Raw genomic sequence first — 20,689 nt, 5'->3', positions numbered from 1 at the left:
TGATTCTCAATTTCCAAGCATCAAGGTGTTCTTTCCCATCAAACCTGTCCTCGGGTCTGATTGTGTATGCCTTTGAAGATAGGAGATAGTTGCTAGATATATATGAAGTCTGATTACTGAATTTGGCAGAGCCTAGGTTCGACTGCCAGAGCTCTGATAACAGGTAAAGTTTCTGCAAATTCTATGACTGAATATAGACTAGATTTGATCTTCTTCCTCCCCTTTGCTTTTGCTGAGAATAACTTCAAATTATTGCCTTCAATTTTATTAGAGATATAATTGAGAATTCTGTTTTTTAATTCTGCAATTCGAATGTGGGCAGTATTGACTAAGGAGCAGACTTGTCTTTTGTCTTGTGTGCTCTTAGACTTCAACCTTACCCTCTATAAATAAAGAAATCAAGGGACATGTCCTTAGAAAGGACATGTCTCTTCCAAAATCCATTTATGCCTAACCTGTAGAAGTCGGCGACTTTCCAAGGATTAAATGAGTTTTAACAGAAACATAAACTAAGGAGTTCAAATTAGTCTGAAACTATTGCACAAGGATAGACGTCGATGTCTCAAGGAGAAAAAGGCAAGGATTTAAATCAATATTTATTCATGCTATATCAGATCAAATCGATCTGTTATCAGATTAGTATGGTTGCAAGTTATAGAATTTAACAAAGTGGTCTCCTTGTCTTACCCCTTTCTTTGTTTCAAGAAAGCCTTTGTGGACTTCCATTAACCAACACTTAAAATTTGGGAGTATTAATGCATCTGTTTACCCAGTCCCCTCTAAAACCAAATTTCTGCAAATCCCGAGCCAGAAAATCCCTATGAATCTCATCATAAGCTCTTTTTATATCCAGTTTCACCATCATATGTCCTTCTTTATTCAGTCTAATAGTGTGAATCGCTTCATTATCTGCACTGACCTCTTAAAAAATGAATCTACTAGGGGAGAAACCACTCCGCTCGTAAGAGATTACCAATCTAGAACTTTTTCAACCTATTTGCAATTACCTTATAAACAGTATTGCAGATCAATATAGGCTGAAAGTTCTCAAAGGTATTCATCATCTCCCTCTTAGGGATCAAGGTGATAAAGGTATTGTTGAAGTCCTTGAAAGTAAATCCACCTATCCTTGATTCTTCGACTATTTTCAATAGATCAGATTTGAACACATCCCATAGTTTTTGAAAGAACATTGCTGGGAATGTAATATGCCCATTGAAATAGGATTTAATAATAAATAATTAACTAAATAATATAATTATTTAAATAAATAATAATGAAGGAGAATAGTGATAAATAGAAATAGATAAATAATATAATATAAATAAATAATAAACAAAATATATATAATATTATAATATAAACCTTAATATTTATTTATATAGAGAGGGATTTTAATAAATAATCAAAGGAATAACATTATAAATAATAGTTGATAAATAACAGTCAACAATGACATAATAATGTTAAATTATCTAAAGTTCAAATGGTTCTGCGATGCCAAATAAACGCGGGTATGCAGTCAGGGAGAAACACAATGAATATATCGAAGACCCTGCTAGATCTATGAAGATAAAATAACATAATAATAATAACCTAGAGACAAGTATTTTAAGAGGCAGCCAAGTAATTGTAGTGCAACATTGCTCCCCAAAATCACCAAACAAATATGGAGGTTGTCTTCATACACAGACGTAGCTCCATGAATGACTCCACACTCTGTGACCATTGTTTCCATCAGGCTTCATGGGATATAAAACCGGAGAAGGTCTTTGTGGGTGGGAAAGCCAGCAATTATAGATTCTTTCAGGTATCCTAAAACAATTCCCAGTGCATGATAGTCACAAGATTTGATGGCTATCATAACTGATAATATGATCAGAAATTAACAAAGATAAATCTCTGAAGAAGATGTCAATTAGAATACGAGGGTGGAAACTCACAAAGGATTAAGTCATCGACATGGCTAATGAATCCTTTGATCAAATAGAATTAGAATCATAAGGGGATGGACACTGACGGTAAGGACACGGCATGTTCTTTGCATTAATGACTAGGGAAGATCAATATTCAGTTGATGCATTAACTAATTTAAGGTAGATTTTAGACACAAATAAAAGAGGTGGTTGGAATATAGAAGAATAAGTAAACATTAGTAATTTTAATAAAAACATGCAACTGTCAGAAGGCATGATAACAAACCAATTTGACTAAAGGATGCATATGTCTTGAAACAGTATTGTTTGTAAAGGACATGCATTATGGCACCTCAGCAAACGTGACCTTTGAGTTCATAAGATATACATTATGAACATCCAACTCATTATCATGGCCATGGGGAAAAAATTAGGGAATTTTCTTATCATAGTTGGTAATCCAAAAAACACCTGAGTATTTTTTTGTGGGTTGGAGGAAGCCGACCAACATTTTATATCAGAATAGGAGGAGTAACCAGATTACAATTTACTCTTATTTTATCCTTTTGGGACATTTATCTTGTCTGTATTCAGTTTTTGCATCTGGTGATTAGGGAACTTGTCATAGTTTTTCATAATGAGTTGCCCAAGCATATGAAGTAAGAAGAGACAACATCTGAAGTCTAAGTCAGAAGCAACACCAACAAATCCATTGCAACTTATTATATCAGATCATACATGGAAACACCTTAAGTAATTTATTCCCTATCACAGAATTTTAATTATCATATTAGAGACAGCCAACACACCATAAGTAATTTATTCCCTATCACAGATTATTAATTATCATATTGGAGACAGCTAATAATATCAGATCTTATTGCATATTCGTGTTGCTATGCTTGATCATCACATGTAGTACAAAACATATATATATCAGAATTAGGAGGTTATATCATTCATATTCTCCATTGTATAGTATGGTTACAAAAATTTGGTATGATGAATTCAAGTTATTGTCCAAATATTTAAAGATAGATTAGAGGGGACATTACAGGGAGACCTCTAGGTTCCGAGGCCTTATCACTGGCTAGTGCGAATAGAGTGTGCTTTACCTCTTCCATGGAGGCTTCCTTCTGCAGCATCCGATTTTGGGCCTCAAAAATGCACTTTGGGATAATCTCTAAGATTTCATTCCTATTACTTGTCGCTTCATCATTCCTCACTTTATAACTCGAGAAGGATTTGTTTGCCTCTTGATTGATGTCCTCTGCCTTTTCTAAGGTTACACCATTTTCATCTTTGATAGAAAATATACTATTTCTTGCTCTTCTAATCTGAACCGAGTTATGGAAATATTTGGTATTTATCACCCTCTTTTAATCATAATTCCTTGAAATTTTGGCTCAAGTAAACTTCCTTCTAGGCTGAAATATGCTCATAATCCTTATTTAATTTCTATTATAATACAAAGTCCATCTCCCCCATCCCATTTTCAATGACGAGTATGAATTTTTCTTTTACTCTTTTTCCAATCCGAATTTTTCCACAAAGATATTCTTGAAATGAATCCTATTTGATTCTTTTAAGTTTCTCTTTGATAAACTATAATTTCTTAAAGAAAATAAAAGTCTTATTACTTGCTTTTTCAGCGGCCAACCACCACTCTCTTATCATATCAGCAATACCTTATTCTTGCAACCACATTGCTTCAAATTTGAAATGACATCTCTTAGGGCCTCATCTTGTATCGTAAGAGTAATTGGATAATGATCTAATCCTATTATAGGCAGTATCTCTATTTCGCACATCTGTCCACTAATAGCCGAATCCCTTACTATAAAATATCTATCCAACTTTTCCACAATATTCACAAACCCTTCTCTCCTAATTGTCCATGTGTATTCACCTTTTTTGAAGAGGAGCTTAATAAGACCATTATATGTGACAAAATTATTGAAGTCTAATGTACTTCTCAACCATCCCAATCCACCTTTCTTATCTGAGGGGTTAACGAGGGCATTAAAGTCTCCTAGAATAAAGAGCTCCATTGAGTTGCCCTTCAAAATCTGTGATAACTCCTTCGATAGGGTTTGTTTGAGGGTTTGGTTGTTGGGTCCATACATATTTATGATTGGAAAGTGAAAATGTAGCTTTTCAGTTTCCATTTGCAACTGTTGCCAAGCTCTCTCTTGTCTGAAAACCTCAATATGCAATTTTGAGCTACACCAAATAACTCCTAAACCCCTTGAAGTGCCTAAAGATCCTACCATCTTGCACCATCACTAGTTGAATCTCCTTTGAAACGACTCAAAATCCTCCTTAATTTTTGTTTCTTGAAGTAGAACAACATCAGACCTCGTTTGATCAAGATACCTTTTGATCAAACTAATCTTGTCAGGAGCATTGCAGCCCTTGACATTCCACGATAGGAGCCTTTTCCTAATCTCAAAAGCTTGGTTTGTTTTGCTATATTTCCAACTATTGCCCATTTCATTCTGGTTGTTTTTGGACCTCCCTTCTTCCCAGTTCCACTTTTGGTTTGGATATAGATGAAGGTGTCTGATCAATAGATCTATATTCTTCAATCCTTGTGATATCAAAGAGGCCCATCTTGTCACCCTTCTCTTGTGAACCATAATTTGTTCCACCACTATCTTTAATATCTTCCCACGAGCTCTCCAAGTTACGTATAGGGGATATCTTGATATTCTTAAAGACTGATTCCTTCTAGTTACCTTCCAAACCCAAGTCTTTAGAGCCTCCTTTTGTTTTAATCCACATGGGAAAATTCAAATCTTCTCTTCATTTGGCACATCTATCCTCTTGTATCCCTAAGTTTTTCTGATTCCCTTCATCAATATCCTTTGAAAAGGATTCCAGGATAACCACATTAATCCAATCGGTTTGAGAAGCTTGCTCGCCTTGCTACTTGTTCAAAACAACACCTTTCTAAGGTCCTTCACAACTCTCCCTTTCCCCTCGGAGATGCACATTCTCTCTAATATCCTTACTCAAAACCATTGTTGTGTCCTGGCTTCTTCCTTCATCCTTTTGATATACAAAAAAGAGTTTCCTTCATCTTGTACATTGAGCTAACTACCTCCAGTTCCCCAGTCCCCTAACTATCTCTTCCCCTTTACCAAAAGTTTGGTCAATAGCATCTAAGTGAAATCTATTGCCACCATCACTCTCCTTCGTCCGCCCAGAGGTAAAGTTCATCATTTTCTTCCCATTCAACTCTTCATTGAGTTAACCGGTCCTCTTTCTCCCCTACAAGCCTAATGATGTCATCATTAAATCTTTCTAATTCCATCCCTTTCCCTTTACCTTAGTAATTGTTATTCCGAGCATCTATTTCTTACCCATCTCCCATTTTTGTGATCAAAGGATGCCTCCATTCCCCCTTCTTCGAACCCAAAATGACAAAGTTGGGCAACTCTTCACTAAGTTCTCACCATACTAAAACCCTAGGGAAAGCCGATAGATCTTCAGGACCTAAAACTTCCTCCGCTCTTATGAACGTGCCTATAGAGTCACCAATCACTTTAATGCTCTCCTTTGTGCAATATATTTGTGGAATATTATGCATTCAAAACCAGATTGGGATGCTTTGCACCTTTTATTTCTTCGGGTCAAATTTGGAGACCACTGATGGATGTAGAGGCCTCACCCATCTATCAAATAAGAGCTACTTTCGAGAATCTGTTCCTTATCCTCCCTACATGTACAAGTAAGTAGAAGGAAACCATTTTCCATTGTTTTCAAGTGAAACTACACAACTGCAATGCTTGTCACACCAATCCTTTATTTTGGCTAGTGATGGCCAGGGCCCTAACTATTTAACAATTAAGGCTCTTGCCCCCAAGAATTCTATCGATTCTAGGCATTGTTTATTATTTTTTCTTAAAGAAGGGCCTTTGATATAAGTGATATTCTCACTCACCTCTATCTTTTTTGGTTACTGCGGTTTCTGTGAGATTGGATCGCCAAAACTTCCTCTTGATTTGTTGGAATTTGAAGTCCTTCAGCATGTTGAAAAAGTCTCCTCCCAGTGGGCGGCCATTGCTCCCTTTCTCTCGTTTCCTACCATTCCAATCCTTCTTGTTTGGGATCCACTTTCGCTCCATTTGCCTTCGACCCCCATTACACCTCCATGCTTGAGATGTTTGAAACTGAAACTGCCTTCACAGATCGAAGGGCCATCTAGTTTGCCCCCGACTCCTATAGTTCCAACCTTCATATTTTTGAAAAACTCCTCCCGCTTGTTGCAAATTCACCCTTTGTAGATTTTCGATTTTTGGCTTTTTGGATAGTGATCTTTAGCTGCCATGCAAGAATTGAAATCTAAGCTAAACATCTAGTGATTGATGTCTATTGAATGAATAATATAAGTCCCTTTGTGATAACTAACATATTACATTACAAAACTGAGTAAGTCCACAATAAGAAGGAACCTTTAGGTTGTGTCGTTTGATCACACAATACATATACTTTGTTTCCTGTTGAGCATCCTTATTCAAGAGAGAGTTAGAAATTTGGGATATCATTTGGAATATTAAGTCTTTGATTTTGTATGTTGTAGAGGAGCAAAACACACATCAAGATAACCTTTTCAAGAGGAAATTGGTGGCAAAGGTGTGTGACTTCCTATACAAAGGGAGATATAAAAAAAGAATTCTATTTGAGGGGGAAAGAAAAGTAAAGTCATTGATAATTAGCTTAAGCATTTATATATACAACAAAGATAATCAAACAAACACCAAAGGCTAAAACTTATTATTAGACTGATGATTATACCTCGTAAAGGCAAGGATTAGTTAAAGATGCCATCCAATGCTCAAAGGTTGCGATTAAGATATTAATGAAGAGATGTTATTTGTTGTTAGATGCCTAAGATGATACAAATTCAACTGGATTGCATAATACTAGAGATAAATGAAATACAACAATAGCATGAATAACATAGAATCACATTAGACCATAAATGACAAAATGATATATGTTTCATAGCATAATAGTTCCAATATTAACCATACCTTTCACTTGTTCCAGATTCCATACCAATAGACTTAACACGGTTGGTTAAATCTCCAATTGTCACCAACTTATGACACCACTGACACTCCTTCAGAACAATGTTTTATTATATTAACTAGCAAAACTCTTATTTAACTATTCATTGCATAATTTCCGCCTACATCATCCCCACCAAAAGAAAAAGTTGCCTTCTAGACGACAAGTGTACATCAAGTAATATTGAGGAAGACTAATGACAAGAATGTAGATAATGATTTGTATTGTGCAAACTCAAAGTTACAGTGTAGTTCAAAAATAAACAGGGGTTCTGGGAGCCACGCCCCAATGGGGTCAAGGGGCAGTACCCCTTGCAGTGTCTGGACATGGTTGTGGGGCAGCATGCCTCGTGGGGTTCGGGGGTGGTGCCCTAGGCTGTGCTCCCTCTTGCGATACAGGGCAGGGTTGAGGGGGCAGCGCCCCCATTGCGAAGACCAAATTAGCACCTTCAAAACCACACAACTTCATGGTGCATGCCATTTTCTTGATTTTTTTCCGATGCCATTGGTTATTACTGTCCATTCACCGAAGGGACATGACTCGTGTAATGTCCCCTTCTTCTAGCTTAAGGCATAGATGTTGGAACCTTGTCTCTGCGAATATAAGGCTATTTTCTTCATTGGTATGTATGCAACTGTGTTCTATATCTCTGTTATTAACTGAGTTTTTAAATCTTTATTGGCTATTGACCTTTTCTGATCGATCCTTGGTTTACTGATATGTATAGTTACGAATCACTCTGTCTAAGTTTGTGTTCTTCTTATCATGGGCATTTCTTAGTTCTGTGTTAAGTTTTAAACTGAAATGTTCTCTTTCTATTATCTTGGCTACCTTCTTAATAATCGTTTTCCTCTTATAATATCACTGCTCTTCACTTGTGGCTATTACTTTTGGTTCTTCCATTGACCTTCCTTGACTAGCGACTAGTGTGTTCCTCATTCCAATTTTGTACTACCTACTGCAGACCTGTCACTCTTGATGTGCTGAGTGTGCTTCCCATGATTTGTCTGGACTTGCCCATGCTATTTTCCCTTGAGCAGTCGCAGGTATCCTATCGCAAACACTGACTGGATGTTTATAAGGCACTGCCTTTAATACTGAATTGTTGACGATACTATCAATTGATCATATGTATATTGACACTGCAGATTGTGGAATTCTCCTTCATCATTGACTGGCCCCTCCAAACTGTAATCTGTGATCCAGCGTGATTATACACCCCTTTCATATCTCACCATTGCTTATTTACTTAACAACATTGAAGTCTCAGCGGTAACCACAAATATCTAATAAAATCTTTGATGGGCTGACGTGATGATATCCATGAATTAAGCAATAGAAATAATTTAATTGAAGAAAGATTTTGTTCAATGAGTATTGAAACTTCCAATTCCTTCTTGCAGACGCCTTGGGATGAATTCCCGAGTCCAAACGGCGGGCGGCTCATAAACCTTCTTCTTGCGAATGGTGACCAGATGGTTTTAATTTTCCAGAATATGTGCCAACATTTCTTCAATGTTTCCCTGCCATATTGTGATTGTGTTCATTTTGCTTACCTTTGACTCGATAATATTTATGTGAGATCATTTCTATGGTAGATTGAGTTCTTCTCTTTTTGGTGTAGCAGTTGACTGTAAAAGTTTTAGATTAGATAACTCATAACTATTTCTTATTTTCTCCTGTGTGCTGCTATTCCTCCGTTTTGTTCCACCTCTTTTTTTCCTTCCTATTCGATTTCCACTATCTTTCTTATATAACCAAGGTCTATGTCATTTTGCCAGGAGACGTGAGTGATGACAATTATAATATTTGTGTAGTGTCTTCCCGATTGTAAGTCATTTTGACTACTATATGTATTTGAAAGGTTAGAAAATTACATTTTAGAATATATTTGTACTATAATATTATATAAATTTGATAACAATATTTAATAATAAAAAATTATGTCATAATATTTTTCTTATTATTATATTTGTTTGATTTTCTATATCTATATATTATTTTTTATAAATAAATAATACTTTTATTTATTTATTATTCAATTATATTCTATATCAATTATTATAAATTTTATTATAAATTTTATTATCAATTTGACTAGCTGTGGAAATTATCTCCTACTTATCAATTGATGAGCTTAAGGGGCTTTCTAATGAATGGTTCATGAGGCACAACACTTGGTGAAGGTTTTGCAAATGGGGTTGCAAGCTTTGGGTTTAACTATGGAGGAAACTCCGCAGTTAAGCGCGCTCAGGCTGGAGTAGTACTGGGATGGGTGACCTCCCGGGAAGTCCCGGTGCTTCACCCCTGTGAGCATCACCTAGATCCAATGAGTGCTAAGTGTTCCATTTATTCTCATGAGAGATGGATTCATGTTGAATCACTACTCATGAAACATGGGTCATCGAGTTTGACTCAAAATCACACAGTTAAATCCTGATATTCATATCACAATTTGACTAGCTGTGGAAATTATCTCCTACTTATCAATTTTATTATTGTTAAATTTTTATTTGAGAAAAGGGGGACATGACAACTCATCCGCCACAAGGGCAGGGTATAAGTATCAAACATTAAGATTTGAAGAGAAGATGGAACAGAATAAGATCAGATGCAAGACAGTCATATCCAATGGTACAGGAGCTTGATAATATGATTGCATTTTTTAGCAGACATCAATAGTAGGTCAATTTGATATAAAGAAGTGATCAAGGTAACCAATCTAAGTGAGTCATCTGATATAAAAAAAACAGAATTCAGATGTTTATATAACCGTTGAAATGGCACTCTTAAATTGTAATTGATGACGCGGAAGGGAGTACAAGGAGGGGGAAGAGTGAATGATTCCTCACTAGGTATGGCACCTCATAAAGAAGGTTAAGGACCACAGGGAGACCTGTTAAAGATGGTTAAGGACTGTCAGTTAAGGACCATACGAGGCCAAGGAGGATAAGTTATTATGTTTTCCTCTTACTTGGCTGCCTCTGTCATGGCTAGGAGCTGAGCTGATATTATATCTATTATTAACACAATCCTGCTTTTATTAATAAATCAATCCGAAGTCACTGGTTTTTAATTCCTGGAAATTTTTTGTAGCTTTTTTACTGTGGCATAAAATTCATGTTAATAAATCTAGCAATTCTCTAGTTCTTGTTTTTGCATCATTAGCTTGAGTATGTTTCATCAAAAGTAAACTAGTTTCCCTATTCTAGACTTCATGCAATATTTGTTCATCACTTAATTGTTGGTTCTTGTAACTTTGTAACTTCAGCTAATCTCTGTAAAGGAAAAAAAATTTAAAATAGATAAATACTGTTCAATGTTAAAGGAGGAGATTAATTATAAAACGCCTTCACATTTTGCTTTTCAATTCACCATAAAATATTTTTTTATGATTTATTTTATAGACTAATTTAAATATTTAATATTCTTTTTTTTAAAAATAATTGATGGATGTGTTTCAATTGATTTTTCCAATTTTATTATTCTTATAATAAATGCCCTTATAATAAATGCCTTTAGATTTTCATAGTCCATGAAATAAATTTGCTCCTGTTTTTGGATTTGATTGTGTCGTAATTTTTTGCATGAACGTTTCATGCCCTTTGTGCTCTCTTTCATCCCAATGCTGAATCATGGAGTATGATCTGAAGCGTTGATGCAAAAACTTAAGACACAATCAAATCCAGAAACACGAGCAATTTTATTCTTACATTTCTCTACATTTCCATGAGTAGCTGCCATTCTAGTTGTAATTTTCTCTAAAAGTTGCACCATCCATTTTTAATGTCTGCAGTGAGGGACCTCTGCTTTCTGGTATATTGTGTTTCTCCACATTGTGCCTTTTTTGATTTATTTAGTTTACTGTTGAAATTGAATAGACAAATGTTATATATACTTCTATTTTATATGAGGAATTCAAACCTTTTGGAAGAAATAAAAATCTTGACTAGTTTTCTTTGTTGTATAATGTGTTTCTCCACTTTGTGCCTTTTTTGATTTATTAATTTTGGTTTACTGATGAAATTGAATATACAAATGTTATATGTACTTCTATTTTATATGAGAAATTCAAACCTTTTGGAAGAAAGAAAACATCTTGACTAGTTTTCTTTGTTTTCAATTGTAGGCCACTTTTTGCTACCAGTCTCCTGAGCATGATCCATACACTTCTTGAGCAGAATCGGCAAGATGATATGCGAATTTTGGGTTGCCAGATTCTGTATGATTTTATTTATAGTCAGGTATTCTGTAGATGGAATCATTTCCTTTTTTATGGGTTCATGGTATCAGAAGTTTGAAAGTGACAGATTTTCTAATTTAGAAGCCATGGATTCCTTGATTTTTCAAATTGAAACCCTGATAAATTTGGAAGCTTCGAACTTATAAAATTAGTTCCTAACATAAACTCTGTTTTGGTAACCCAAAGAGGCCCCTAACATTTTTTCTTTTTTGATTGTATAAGGTAGTTCCTGATGTAGTCTCTGTTGTGGCAAGTCCATATATGCTCTAAATATTTTCACCCTTTTGAAACTAGAACTACATCTTCTTTTGGGTAACTGGTTGAAACAAAATTTCATGACTACAAATATAGGACGTTTCTTCATCTTTCCATCCAAAGCTAAGCACAAGTCATAAAAGAAAGTATAGTACCAATATGGTTGTAGAGGTGTATGCAAAGGATTTGTTGTAATATTTCAAAGAGTTATGTGGTTGCTTTTGTTAGGCCTTCATAGAGTTGCAATTGTCACCATGCTGTACCTCACTTAAGAGTTTAGTCTTATTGTCCGTGCAAGGACTACTCAATTAATTTATTACAATCCTAAAGCTTTCATGCAGTAACAACATAAGATCAGTGAAAAGCTTAAAAAGTGAAATACTGTCTGAAAGGACTAGCAATAATATGTTATTACCAGAGTCAAAGCTATTCCATGTCGAAATGCACATAAGGATCTTCTCAATGAAGTTGAGTCTTGACATCTTGTCAGTCAACCCAACAAGGAAACTATGATCTCCTTCTAGTGTCACTTTTCACATTCAAGGTTGACAGCACTTCGGCAAGATATAAAGCTTTTAATGAGTCTGTGCTCTTATGGTCTAAACTGTAAACAAGGCAGGGGTAGTTTACTTTGTAATTTGGCTGCAAGTAGGAACCTGAGATAGTGGATGTCCTCTCACATTTCTATCGCTATCATAGTTGGTGGCTAGATGCCATTTAGTGCTGACATGTACATGGAAAAAGATAGAACAAAAGAATGAGGTAATGAATTTGGCTGTTTAAAATTTCACTTGCAATGATTGAGATCTCTAGTTGAATACTTCTTGAGTGTATGTGACCATACACTTCTACTTTTGGGAAAGAAGTGTCATGGCCCACATCAAGAGATGGCAATACTCATGAACAAAGGAGATAAGGAGTAATAAAACAGTGAGTAAGAAATAAGTATGTTATAGAGATGGCAATTTGTTAGCAAACTGACAATCAAGCCATAACAAAACTGATCAAGCCAATAGCAAATGGCTATCTTAGGAGTTGTTAATAAAATATGAAGGGCTTTGACCAAGAAAGAAAGAAATAATTAATCTGCAATGAAGGAAGAGTCATGTCTCCTCCCAAGAATTACCTCTCCTCACAAGGAGTAATAAGATAAAAATGGAGAGGGCTGCAATGGAAAGAGGCATCATCCAATCGCAAAATACATTCAGTAGAATCTTATCAGATCAATACGCATTCATAAAACAAAGATGATTGTAACGAATATCAAAGCAGCCGGCATAAGAATTCACTAGTCTAGATTTATTCATCGAAGTCGAACAGCATTTACACCCATTGAATATACCTTCAGATTGGGCATAATGCCACACTGATATTGTACTAGATCTGCCATTTTTAGCATTTTTCCTTTTTACAAGCAGTTGTATTTACACATGTTGCTTCAGCATAATTGTCAATCTTAAGTGAATGCTCATTATAGAATATAAGATATGCCTGTCTGAAACCCATCGTTTTCGAAGGGCCCAGGGTGTAGGAGGAGAGTAATGAGATAAAGGATCCACCCCCTCTTCAACAATTACACCTTTCCACAACCCTTTCTCTCTGTGCTGATAGAAGCCTTTCCAAGACCTCTGCCATGATGATAAACATATAGGGGATAAGTGGTCTCCTTGTCTTACCCCTTTCTTTGTTTCAAGAAAGCCTTGTGGACTTCCATTAACCAACACATAAAATTTGGGAATATTAATCTCTAAAACCAAATCTCTGCAAATCCCGAGCCAGAAAATCCCTATCTACCTCATCATAAGCTCTTTTTATATCCAGTTTCACCATTATTTGTTCTTCTTTATTCAATCTAATAGTGTGAATGGCTTCATGATCTACAGTGACCTCTTAAAAAATGAATCTACCAGGGGAGAAACCACTCCGCTCATAAGAGATTACCACATCTAGAACTTTTTCAACCTATTTGCAATTACCTTATAAACAGTATTGCAGAGGGACATAGGCTGAAAATCCTCAAAGGTATTCATCATCTCTCTCTTATGGATCAAGGTGATAAAGGTCTTGTTGAAGTCCTTGAAAGTAAATCCACCTTTCCTTGATTCTTCCACTATTTTCAATAGATCAGATTTAAAAACCTCCCATAGTTTTTGAAAGAACATTGCTGGGAATGTAATATCCCCATCAAAACAGGATTTAATAATAAATAATTAACTAAATAATATAATTATTTAAATAAATAATAATGAAGGAGAATAGTATTAAATAGAAATAGATAAATAATATAATATAAATAAATAATAATCAAATATTATAATATAAAACTTAATATTTATTTTTATATAGATAAGATTATTAATGTCCAACAAAAGACCACAAAAGGTCTATGGGATTGAGAGTTTACAACCAGAAAGCTAACAACAAAGGAGCACCAAACGGTGTACAAGAAAAGCGAACAAGAACAAGAAATAACAAGAGATAAGAAGAAAAACGACAAGGAGAAGACTGAGTCTTTCCTTGGCAAAAAGAAATCAGTCACAAAAGGATGAGACTGTAGGTAAACATGAGCCCTGAATCGTCTCTGTGAACTTGTGGAGGAGTGTCGTTGACGTCAGTAACCACTGCAAGATTTGACAGATCTAGAATGACCAACAGAACTAGAAGAAGAATTGGCCTTTTCATGCCCTGTAAAGGAGTTAAGGGTACAAAAAAGGCAGTAATAGGCTGATCAGAGCAAAGTCGGTGAGGAAGCAGTGACTATAAAGTACTATCAAGATGCAGAGTGGCTTCCTGAAGATAAAGTGCAAGACACCGCTGGTCACACTAACTGAAGAATGCAGAAAGAGAGAAGCAGTCCCGAAACAAACAATAAAATCTCCCTCTGATCTCATAAAAGATAGGGCATTGAAAAATAAAGTGAGTCACTGTCTCGACCTTGGCTAAAGTACACAACTTACAAATCTGTTCTCCTCTATCAGTATGATGGTCTGTCTGAGCACGAAGACGGTGAGAACCAACTTTGAAAGAACCCTAAGAGATACGAAGGTCATTACTCCACCGTCAAGAAAGGTAACTAGGGCGGACAATAATCCCATCACTGATCTCTAGAAAGTGCTTTGGATAGAGGGCCATTCTTGGACGTAAACTACCATGAGGGTTAGTCGAAGTAGTAATAATATACTATCTGTAAATGTCAAGTCTGACATACTCATTTAACTCCTGTCTAGATGGGAGAAGATGAGCAGGGGCATTCAAAGAGAATTGATAAGGAGGGAGACAATCAATATCAATCCCAATCGAGCTCAACAGAGAAGATGCCTGTGCATACCAACAACGAGCCCGAGAGCTAGTATCAGAACGTGCAATAGCAACAGAGGAGCAATATGCCAGGTAGGAATATCTGTCACATTCACTAATTGAATCTGCAAAACCACGCAAGCGATGAGGGAACCAAACCAAACCAAATATAGCCGCAAGACTGAAGGGATGAGCACCAAACTTGATAAGAATGATACTGTGAGGAGTGAATCTGTGACATCTGATGATGTGTTGTAGAAGTAATGTTTGAACCTGCTCAAGTGAGGCCCAATTAGAACCAAGTAGAGAAGGCCCCCAAACCATTGAGTCATAAAGAACAGTTGGTTGAACAAAGGAGTCCAAGAGGAATAACTTGGACAAGGTATCCTGAAAATGGTGTCTGAAGCACTGTTTCTCAAGCATAGCAAGAGAACCCATACCGTTGGTAACTTTGGACTGTATAGCCAGTCTCAAAAAAAATTGACTCCCAGATACATATAAGAAGAAGTGATCTCAATCTCCTGTCCCTGAAAAAAGAAGTGAAGATGAGAAGTCTGAAGGCAATTAAAGATCATAACCCGAGTCTTTTCCAGATTAACTGCTAGCTAACTTTGAACACAAAAAGAAGCCAAACCATCTAGAAGCCTCTACAAACTCTTTGGAGAAGAAGCGAGAAGAATCACATCGTCTGGAAAAAGAAGAATGGAAATCAACACCTGTTGTAAGTAGCAACCGTCACCAGGGAGCGAAGACTTCAAAAGGAAGTCCTCAAGGTCATCAATATACAACCCGAACAAAGTGGGAGAGAGAGGACAGCCTTGTTTAACCCCAATGGTGCTATGGATCGGGACTGCGAAACTATTAGGAGTTCTGAATCTACCCACAACAGTCTCGTAGAGTCTCATGATAGCCGTAAGTAACATCTTTGAAATCCCAATCTCCTAAAGCCTCTAAAATAAAGCCATCCTAGGAACATAATCGAAAGCCTTGTGGATATCTACAAAGTAGTAGTAAACTTTGTTCGATCTGTGTCTAGCCTCCTCAATAATAGCTCGTAAAGTGAAAATATGATCCATAGTCTGATAGTCAGCCCAAAAACCAGCCTAACCTCTAGCTCTACAACCGTTCCTATCAAGCTCTCTAGATAACATTGCATTGAGTGCTGTAGCATATAATTTGGCAAATGTATGCACGATCATAATAGTCCTATAATTCCTAGGATCAGAACTAGGACCGGTCTTATGGATTGGATAAATCAGATGCATAGACCAAGAAATCAGAAACTCAGTGCAAATCACCTTATTAAATAGTATGGAGAGATAGGGGCGCAAAATGGAAGCACCAAACCTAGAAGCACCAAAATTGAAGAGTTCAGCCTGGAACCCCTCATCATCCGCCGCTTTGTTGCATCTCATAGATCTGATGGCATCGTAAATTTAAGAGGAGGTGAACAGGTGACAGAAGGGAGGCGGAATGGGATGAATGGAAGGCTGCCCTGGAATGTCATAAAGAGCCATGGTGTGAGTGGTTAGGGAGCAAAAGTGAAGAATGGAAGGAGGGGTGAAGTGTGGGAAAAGTGTGTGCCAAAAGAGTTGGGGATTATGAATCAGCATGGAGGAGAGGGATTTACATAGGGAAACGGTGAAGGATCGTTTCTTGCGGCGAAGAAAACAAAGGTAAGACAATCGAAGGTGAGCATAATCAGGAGAGTGAGCCTCAAAATAAGACCGAACTGAGCGATGAAAAGCTTTGCAGTGGACTTCCAAATGGTTGTCGCAAGTAGATCAAACATGGAGGAGGCCTCATCAGGAAAGCACACAGGATTAAGGAGTCTTGAAAGATGAAAGGAGAAAAGTTCACTGTCACCATTAGTGAAACAAAAGCAAGCAGGGGAGCGGGTAATGGAAGGGATGAGATAAGGTGGTTCAAAAAGCAATGAAGAATGCAGAGAAAGATGAAAATGGATACGGAGGACAGCATAATCCGCAAGAGGAAGGCACAAATGGTGAAGCTATGGATGAAGGAGATGAAAGAGGGAGAGGTGAGGGCATAATCAACCACACTAGCACCTCCACAGTGAGGCCAACAAGTAAAGAGCTCAGAACTCGGAAAGCAGGAAACACCGTTCAAGATCACCATGCCTGAAAACTCACACAACTGCAAAAAATGACAACCATAGCAGGAAATCGGCCCAAGAACATCCTTAGAAATATGCTGAAGCCCCAAATCTGTCGGATCAATCTCATTAGAGTAGATGGAATCAGAGCATCGGTCATAAAGTAGAGTCGGGAGTTCTTTGGTCCTCACATTGAAATCGCTAAGAATGATGATGTCATCTAGAGCAACAAATTGGGAAACACTCTTGCTAAGGTCAACATAAGGGTCTTTGTTCTTGGTACCATGAATAGCATAATGGGAGGAGGTGGGCGGGAAATAGCAAACAACAATAAAGAAGTCTTTGTCGGTGACACTTACGGTCAATACAGACTTGCATGAACTTGGCAAATGTATTGGAGTGGACAATAGAAGTATGGCTGAAAATAGAATCTCTAATCAAACAGGCAACACCACCGGAACCATGGACCCCACCAGAAGCACAAACCTCATCTCTACAAATAGATAACCACTGATAATTTGTAAACCCCGAAAGAGGACCCACATGACTCTCATGGGTCTCCGTAATGACAAGTATATCAGTGAACCCAATTGCGTCATGCAAAGACCGAGTAATGACCATAAAGGACCATGACCATTCCAACAATTAACAAGGAGAGAGCAAGTGGGGGTCTCGCTCTTGTCAGACTGCTGGCAAGACCGTCATTTGGTCTTAGAGACCTGTCTCGCTTCCCAACGACTAGATGGGGAATCCTGAATAACTGCTTTAAGATTCCTAATAACTGCCCATTTACCAGCTCATCTAGCCTCTGCCACAACACCACGAGCATGTTTCAGCTCTACAACCTGAGTCCTCGTAAGATCTTCGTCTAGGAAAATCTTAGAAGGAAGAGAGAACAACTTCCTCTTAGCTCGAAGAGCACGAAGCTTGCCTGAAAGAGTGAGAAACTGAATGAACAAGATATCACCATGACCAAACTAGCATTTATCTAGTATAATGTAGGAAATACCAAGCTGATCACAAAGGAAAGATCGTCTCGCAGAGAGAGGGTCAGAAGTGGGAGGGAGACAACGAACCCGTGGATTGAGTTCACGAGCCCGCCTCAACTGCTCATCATCAATCTTCCCTTGAACCATCTTGTTGAAACTAGCTAAAGGTGTTGTAGTGGCTATATTATTGTAGAGGGAGGTCCACGATTTCACTTTTAGTTCGGTTTCAGATATCAAAGAAGAATGCTTTGCTGCGATTTTCGATTGTTGCTCTTTGATGACATCTAACCCATTAAGCTGTTCAATAATGGACTAAATATTGGATTGTAAGCCCACAGTTTCGGAGTTGAAGGTATCCGAGAATTATTGGATTTGAGACGAAATGGTATTTTTTGATGAGGATATTAATAAATAATCAAAGGAATAACATTATAAATAATAGTCAAGCATGACATAATAATGTTAAATTATCTAAAGTTCAAATGGTTTTGCGATGCAAGATAAGTGTGGTTATGCAGTCAGGGATAAATACAACGAATATATCGAAGACCCCGCTAGATCTATGAAGATAAAATAACATAATAATAATAATAAGCTAGAGACAAGTATTTTAAGAGGCAGCCAATTAATTGTAGTGCAACATTGCTCCCCAAAATCATCAAACAAATATGGATATTGTCTTCATACATAGATGTAGCTCCTTGAATGACTTCACACTCCGTGACCATGGTTTCCATTAGGCTTCATGGGATATAAAAGAACAGAAGGTTTTTATGGGTGGGAAAGCCATCAATTATAGAGTCTTTTGGAGATCCTAAAACAACTCCTAGTGCATGCTAGTCACATGATTTGATGGCTATCATAATTGATAATATGATCAGAAATTAACAAAGAGAAATCTTAGAAGATGTCAATTACAATATGAGGGTGGAAACTTACAAAGTATTAAGTCATTGACATGGCTAATGAATCCTTTGATCAAATAGAATTAGAATCATAAGGGGATGGACATTGACTGTAAGAACAAGGCATGTTCTTTGCATTAATGACTGGTGAAGATCAATATTCAATTGATGCATTAACTAATCTAAGGTAGATTTTAGATGCAAATAAAAGATGTGGTTGGAATATGGATGAATAAATAAACATTAGTAATTTTAATAAAACCATATCAATGTTAGAAGGCATGATAACAAACTAATTTGACTAAAGGATGCATATGATAACTATTTACTTTATGGAAAATTTAAATATGTCTATTTAGTATTAAGTTTTCAAATTCAACATTATTAGTATCAATTCAGATTTTAAATGGGTTTAATTTGGCTACAAGACAGGAAGAGAAATGAAAGGCAAATTAAATGTTAATGAATGCATAACTACTAGCCAGTCACAATCAAGTTTACCTTAAGTCACACCAAACATGGTCTAATCATTAGGTTTAGTAAATAGGCTTGGATACACAAATGCATACTATGATGTGTCACCAAAATTGCACTCTTTACAAAACTAAGCTTAGCCTTAATAACAATTAAACTTGGGTGGCAACCACCAATGGACAAGGGATGATTAATATTAAGAAGAAATTCCGTATTTAAAATGGGTGCCAGGTAGATTAAATTTGGAGTAAAATATAAATATTGATGATTATCTTAAAGGCCGACAGGGACTTTTCATGACAGCCCCTAGCTTTGGGAAGGTGCAACTCTTGTCAAAGGCATAAGGTTTCATGCAGAGGTATGACTCCCTCTAAATAGTAGATATAAAAGAAAGAATAATTCAATCCAGGAGGCAGAAGGAGATTTGATATAAAGCAAAAAATGGAGTTCCGCTCTGAATGATAATGTAAAAAGAATTGGGATTATTTAGTAGTAATATTCTTAAATAATCAATTAGACCAGAGAGTAGCCCTTTATATTTAATAGAATAATTTGGTACGTTACACATACATTGATGTTACATGCTCAATATAAAGAATTAAGTTAGCAATATAGAAGAGGAAAACTTTGAAAGGATGAGTTGGTGATCAGGAGTAAATACAAGTGAAGGTGTACTTATGATAGTTTAGTTGGCACAGGGCCAACATCCCTCGCAGGATTCACGACATGGCTTAACCGCCTCCTATGCTTCTATAAGACTATTGGTTGTATCGGGCATTGACTGGTCGATCTTTTGGTGCAACAGAAACCTTGGCCTTTCTAACAATTGGTATTAGAGCTTGGTCCCAGGTTTGAATCTCGTAGGCCACAATGAGTGATGCTAAGAGGGGGATTGTTGGCAGTGGGCCAACATCCCTTGTAGACCATGATGAGTGATGCTAAGAGGGGGATTGTTGGCAGTGGGCCAACGTCCCTCTTAGGATTCGTGACATTGCTTAACTGCCTCCTGTGGTTCTATTAGACTATTAGTTGTATTTGGCATTGACAGGTCGACCTTTTGGTGCAACGAAAACCTAGCCTTTCTAACAAGTTTGTGTCCCTATGTTGTTGTAGGTTTCATCTCTTCATAGAAATACCACCTGTTCATAATACATTTGACCTTTAGAAGGTTTAGTTATTCTTTATAAGACTTGAGGATGAATCAATGTGGCTTTGCATGGTGTGGTTGTAACGGAACACTGTTTTCTTTATATGTACTCAATGCAAGATGGGAAGGCCTTTGTATAAGAATATGATAAACTTATTTGTTGAAGATTCTAAATCCTTTAGTTGTAACTCACATCATCAAGTTACTACAAGTACAATGGAAACCTTAATGTGTGCTACAAACAACAAAATGTAGTGATTATCAAACCCAT

General features: G+C 36.7%; 1 protein-coding gene across 2 annotated transcripts in view; it reads left to right on the top strand.

The window, feature by feature from the left end:
• The window catches only part of LOC149561311 (protein SEMI-ROLLED LEAF 2-like), a 165,388-nt gene that overhangs the window by 19,110 nt on the left and 125,589 nt on the right, over positions 1-20,689 (top strand). For both annotated transcript variants that reach the window (XM_089825066.1, XM_089825067.1), the window contains one exon: positions 11,122-11,236. In XM_089825066.1, coding sequence (XP_089681192.1) covers positions 11,122-11,236 — 115 coding nt within the window. The remainder of the gene's footprint in view (positions 1-11,121; positions 11,237-20,689) is intronic.

Source organism: Cupressus sempervirens, chromosome 4 (genome assembly GCF_028749045.1).
Source record: "Cupressus sempervirens isolate cs-2001-9-10 chromosome 4, ASM2874904v1, whole genome shotgun sequence".
NCBI lineage: Eukaryota > Viridiplantae > Streptophyta > Pinopsida > Cupressales > Cupressaceae > Cupressus > Cupressus sempervirens.
This window is presented reverse-complemented; position numbering and strand designations above follow the sequence as displayed.